The following is a 6,000-nucleotide window of genomic DNA, read 5'->3' as shown; positions in this document are numbered from 1 at the left end:
TCGCCCCGCCCCCCTAAAAAATTTTTTAATGGCACAGGCTATCTGTTAAAATGTAAATTTTCACGATTAGTTTGACACTTTTAACAGATAAGCCTTTGTGTAGGTCTGCATTCTCAGTGACATTCTAGTTATAGATGCTCATTATAGCATTGATAAAACATCAAATAGAAATGTACCGGTAACTTACCGGTAAGTCCAATGCTGTTTTTGAGGACAACCTGATTATACATTGGTGACGTAGTGGCAGCTCAAAGTCTGAGAAACCGAAGAAAGCATTGCCGCTTTTTGGAGCCATGAAGGGAGGAAGCAAGTTCAAGCTGAAGACTGGCACTATAGGGGTAGGTGAATTTTTTGGGTTTCTAAATGGAATATGACATGAATCTCATCTTGAACCAAACATACTGTAAGTCTTCATTTCTTCTGTAGAAGTTGCCTCCTAAGCAGCCCCTCTTGCCTCCTGAACTCTTTAACATGAAAGAACTTCCACCAGGAGGAGAAGAGGAAGAGGAGGAGGAAGAAGAAGAAGAAAAAGGGGAGGAAGAACGGGAGATGGCTGAAGAAAAGGAGGATCATGAAGATAAAGTGTGCGAGTTGAATGTTGATCCGTTAGAGGCCAGTGACCACATATCTCAAGAGCCTTTGGGACAGAAAGAAAAATCAGTGCTGCAGCCAAAAGGTCAATTGCCAGAACTTCCTTCAGAAAATTCATAATTTATGCCGCTAGGTGGCAGTACTAGTTGTAGGTGTATTGCATTGTCCAACACATAAACATACACTTTTTCAATGAATGTACAGTATTAAAAAATATAGGTGGTATAAATAAGTTAGAATGTTATGGAAAAAAATGTTTATTTCAGTACTGTAATTTGAAAAGGAAACTGTTGAATTGATCCTCAAAACAGAGTTTCAGGATTTAATTTTGAACGTAACTTACAGCTAGCAAGTTTAATATTTAAATTAGGTAGGTATTGACCTTCTGAAATGTAGTTACATCTGTTTTTGATTCATCTGTATTTTCCCAGATGTTTTCTTATTTATTGACTTGCACCTGTAGCTTAAATTTTAAAACAGTTTACAAATATCCTTATCATGTTATGTGTCTCCCCCCCTTATCAGAGCAAAGTCCTGAAAAGAGGAAAAGCAAGGCTTGTACCGACACGGGGAACACCAAGCCCAACAATGATCCGCCATCTTCCAAAGACAACGGTGACGAGGATCTCGGTGCACGAAAGAAAAAGAAAGTCAAGGGCCCCAGCAAGGTAGAGGTCATTATAAGGCTTCTAAAGAGGTGTAAATTTCTGGAAAGTTTCTTGTAAATTTCCATACGAATTCAATCTGGCGATATTTATTTATTAAAATTTCAATTTGGAAGCTTTCTATGGGAATGAACTAGTAACTGAAGATAATTTAAGGAAAAAGTCTAATCATAATCAAGAATAAATATAAACATTTAGTTTTATCCTATATCAGACATCCATGAGAAATATATAGCTTTCCGCATTCAAAGGATTTGCCATACCTGAATCCATTTTTTTGTCCTCTTTACTGAAGCGGCAGAGTTTCGAAAGCGTTAAATGTTGGCCCGCAATACAAAGCCCCAAAAATTAACTGAGTGACGGCTTGTAACTTGAAACACTCATAAGGAGGGTGACTTGTAAGTCAAGGCAACCACTGAACTTGAATGGAATCTGGACATTTTAGTCAGGATTATGCCAAAATAGATTTTCCTTTCCCCAACTGTATTCAAATTCCTTATTAAGAGCCAACATTATATTTTGGAAATTCCTGGTTTATTCCCCTATGTTCAAATCAATTCCTGTTCATTTTTATGTCTCATTAAAATTTTAAATGTTAAAGTCTTATTAATTCCTATGAAATGTCAACTTTGAAAATTTCCAGAAATTTGCTAATGTACAGTGTGAATGTGATATATAATAACACTGCTTAATGGTGTATGTCCATAGCCACCTGTGCAGCTCTCGAGTCAATATCCACAGGACGACCCCGATTATTGTGTTTGGATGCCGCCGACAGGTAACTGCCCTCCACAGCCACAAGTCAAGACACTTGTATTACATTTAGAGTAAAGCTCTTACTTTTAATTGGATAAGATGAGTATGCCGATGTGACTGAATGTGCCCTGTTGCACTTCAACCAAGGATCACATCAAGATGAGGTCCTCACATAACTAACAGTTTCATTGGGCTAGAGGATACTAATTCACAACATTAGAATCTTCTTGCCTTGATATGAATTACTGGCATGTTGAGTCGTGATGGGAAAATGAAGCTTCAGATTTGCTTCATGAACCAGTTGTTGTATTTTTTTTTGACACCTCAAGATGGCTCGCTGTTGGTTTAAAGTGGAAGTCAACCCAAAAATTGTCTTTACAATTGTATGTTCTGTGCGCCTCCACTAGTCTAAACACAGCATTCTGATTAACATTGCATTTGTGGAATATAAGTTATGCAGCGAAATCCACTCATTTTTAGTCATCTCAGGGGGCGGCCATTTTGTCACTTGCTGTCACAGTTGCTCAAGAGCTCCGGTCACAACCAATCATGGTTCACCTGTTTTCTGAAACTGAGCCATGATTGGTTGTTACTCGAGCCCTGAGCAACTGTGATGTCATTTTCAGTTGACAGCAAGTGACAAAATGGCCGCCCCCTGAGATGGACAAAAATGGGTGGATTTTACTAGTTAACACATATTCCACAAACACAATATCTGATGCCATTTAGACTAGTGGGGCTGCATAGGACGTATTATTGTAAAGAATTTTTGGGGGGCAACAACCTGATATATTTGGATTGGAGAATGAACTGCACCTGGCCAAAGCTCCCGTGAATGCTCGCATAATTTCTTTGCATAAAATAGCTCCCTTATTGGTAATGGCACATTTTCATTTAAGTCAAGAGACAGCAAATTCATAGATTCCATTCATCATCACTTTTAGGTCAGACTGGAGATGGCCGCACCCATCTGAATGACAAGTATGGCTATTGAGTGGAAAAAACGGCCCCACCGTGTATGTCATCAAGTCACATCTGACCCAACATGTCAACGGCTCCTGCATCAGCACCATCACCATCGCACTAGATGATCAAGCACATGAGAAACCATAAGGGAATCAAAGTCAGTCCTGCTCTTCAAAGAATGACCTCAGCTAAAGATGATCTACAAAAAGCACAGAGGCCCCGGCTGACAAGCGTGGCCAATGCCAATGCCCTTCGACCCCAGCACACAAGAATCGTGTTCCGTCCTTTTTACCCTTCAAGCAGAAAATAGAAAATGGCAGCCCAAGAAGAAATGAACTGAATTCAGCTTTTTCCCTCCCCTCGTCTCTGGCTGCTCCTCTTTCACTTCAAACCACCTGACATTCAATCTGCATCCCTCCCCTATTTGGCTCTACTTGATCACTGGCATCTACCCGCATCCCCCCCCCCCCCCCCCCTGCAAAAAGAGAGTGTGTAAAGGGGGAGAGCAGTGAAGCAGCTTTTCTGACCATCTGGACACTTGGTTGGCTTACTGGATGAAACGCAAGCTGATAATGACTCAAGCTACAGTAAGCAGAGTTGTGTGTCAGCTGACGCACGCACACACACTCATGGTCCAACCTTCTCAAAGTTCTCTTTTTAACAGGATTGTCTTTATGCGCCACTCAGCCATTGTGCATTTCTGCAGGATTCCCACCTCAGTGCTGCTCATTTGGTTTGAAGACATTCTGATTCTTTTTTGGTAACAAAGTAAATACTTTTACATTGTATTTTGTTATATAAATATGTAATAAAATGTCTGTGGACAGCTGGCTAGGTCATTTGACACACTTCACATTTACTTTATACATGCAACTTTATTACACAACACAAATACGCGCACACACACACGTATGATCTGACCCAAAGAAGCTTGTGGTGTTGGCTGTCAAAATATTGCTGTGGCTCGCTAGTCATCGGTGGAAAACATTTATCCTGGCTTCAAACATGCAGGACAAGCCTCGTGTGCCCCCGCCATGCTGATTCTTTTCATACACACCAACTGTGACAAACCACCGATTAAACCACAGCCCGACACACTCGGTTACTCAGTGTGGTGGTCACAGAGCCACTTGGCGTGCTTAAGCAACCTCGTTAGGGGTTATTAGGGGCACTTACATAAGGTCACTTGGGTCAAAGCATAATTCTGCTGATTTATATAATACACAAACCTAAGTTGTCTTCAGGTAATTTCAAAGGACATGGCAGTGGGCTCATTTTGTCGTTTCTAAATACTGTAAGTGTATATACACTTCTATGTTTATATAAGTGTGCTAATTGATTTGACATTGGTGGTCCCTTGACATTGACAATGGTTGAAAAGGGTATCACTTTAGTCCCTTGCTAGACCACTTGACCTAAATTTCAAAAGCTGACTAGAAGTAAATTATGTTGTTGACATACTGTAGGGCACTATTCCAAAACACGTGCTGGTAACTGACAGTGGTGAGAAGTAACCAAGTTCAAATACTTTCTCACTGCACTTGGATTGAAATAGAAGGCCGTGGGTCGGCCTTCTTTTATGTATTCAAACTTCCATAATTCAGTCCCAGTAGCACTTAAAAATATTGTGACAGTTGAAGAGAAAAATTGAAAGTGTTATCTTCAAAAAGAGACCAAAACTATGCCGATACTCCAAATGGTTCAAGTACAGCATCAAATTTACTTTAGTTCAGGTAAAACTGCCAGGTGGAATTGCAAAGGGTTAACTGAATATTTTGTTGCACAACCTTTGAGGGAATCACTGCAATGAAACCAATGAAACATTTTCTGTAACTTTCAATGAAACTTCTGCACCTCTGCATAGGTAATTTTGGCCCACTCTTTATGAGTAAACTGCTCCAGTTGTCTCAGGTTTGAAGGGTGCTTTCAGCATGTTTCTGCTCCTTCCCCAGATGTTCAATAGGATTTTCATCAAGGCTCAAAGAAGCCCATTTCAGGATAGTCCAATGTTTTGCTCTAAGCCATTAGGGTGTTATTAGCTCTGTTTTGGGTCATTATCATGTTGCAAGACTGACACATGACCTGCGACTGAAACCAAGCTTTCTGACACTAGACAGAACATCTCTCTAGAATACCTTGGTAGTTTTGAGATTTCATTGTACGCTGTACAGATTCAAGACACCCTGTGCCAGATGTAGCAAAGCAGCCCCAGAATATAACAGTTTCCTCCATGTTTCATAGTAGAGAGAGTGTTCTTTTCTTAGTATGCTTCATTTTTGCATCTGTGAACATAGAGCTGATGTACCTTGTCAAAAGGTTCCAGTTTTGTCTTGTCTGTCCATATGACATTCTCCCAGAAGCTTTGTGGCTTGTCAACATGCAGTTGGTCAATTTATATGTGATTTACTTGTAACAGTGGTGTCCTCCTTCGTTGTCCGGGTTTCTCATGAAGTATATTTTGGCTCAAACAACGAAAGATCTGACATTGATGTAACATGACCTTGGAGTTCACCTTTAATTTCTTGGGGGCCTGCTCTGGGCTCTTTTGTTACAGACAATACTCCAAATACATGTAGAATATGTTACTTTAATGCACTATAGCATGCATAGTTCCATTGTGTTTAATTTTGTCGAGCTAAGTCTACGTTAGCTAATACCTTGGTCTTGTGTGGTGTTTGTTTTCATGGGATTCAACTTGCAGTGAATTGTGAATTGTGTCTTTCCCAGTGCGAATGTCCGCCTGAATATTTCTATGAATTTTCATAACATCGAGATATCTAGTCTACCATTCTATTTAAAGCGGAAGTCAACCCAAACATATTTTTTGGGATATGAATATGTTCCCAGCAGGCCCATTAGTTGAAACACGACATTCTGATAAATATTGCGTTTGTGGAATAAGTGTTAATCCACTAGTTGTTAACCATCTCTGGGGGCGGCCATTTTGTCTTCTGTCGACTGAAAATGACATCACTGACCTGTTTTCTGAATCTGAGCCGTGATTGGTCGTTGTGAGCAGTTG

At 40.2% G+C, this 6,000-nt stretch overlaps 1 protein-coding gene across 2 annotated transcripts in view; it reads left to right on the top strand.

The window, feature by feature from the left end:
- slc4a1ap (solute carrier family 4 member 1 adaptor protein) overlaps positions 1-3,804 on the top strand; it is a 10,825-nt gene extending 7,021 nt beyond the window's left edge. The window contains exons 9-13 of one of the 2 annotated variants that reach the window (XM_086049164.1): positions 242-338; positions 427-676; positions 1,117-1,259; positions 1,965-2,034; positions 2,957-3,804. In XM_086049164.1, coding sequence (XP_085905290.1) covers positions 242-338; positions 427-676; positions 1,117-1,259; positions 1,965-2,034; positions 2,957-3,006 — 610 coding nt within the window. In that variant the 3' untranslated portion in view covers positions 3,007-3,804. Of the gene's footprint in view, positions 1-241; positions 339-426; positions 677-1,116; positions 1,260-1,964; positions 2,035-2,956 lie in introns of those variants that run through there. The other variant, XR_015089270.1, reaches the window with a different exon arrangement.
- Positions 3,805-6,000: the final 2,196 nt, after the last annotated feature.

This window comes from Filicampus tigris, chromosome 13, assembly GCF_054856515.1.
Source record: "Filicampus tigris isolate MCC_2025a chromosome 13, RoL_Ftig_1.0, whole genome shotgun sequence".
NCBI lineage: Eukaryota > Metazoa > Chordata > Actinopteri > Syngnathiformes > Syngnathidae > Filicampus > Filicampus tigris.
The sequence above is the reverse complement of the archived record's forward strand: the minus strand, read 5'-3'. Positions and strand labels throughout refer to the sequence as shown.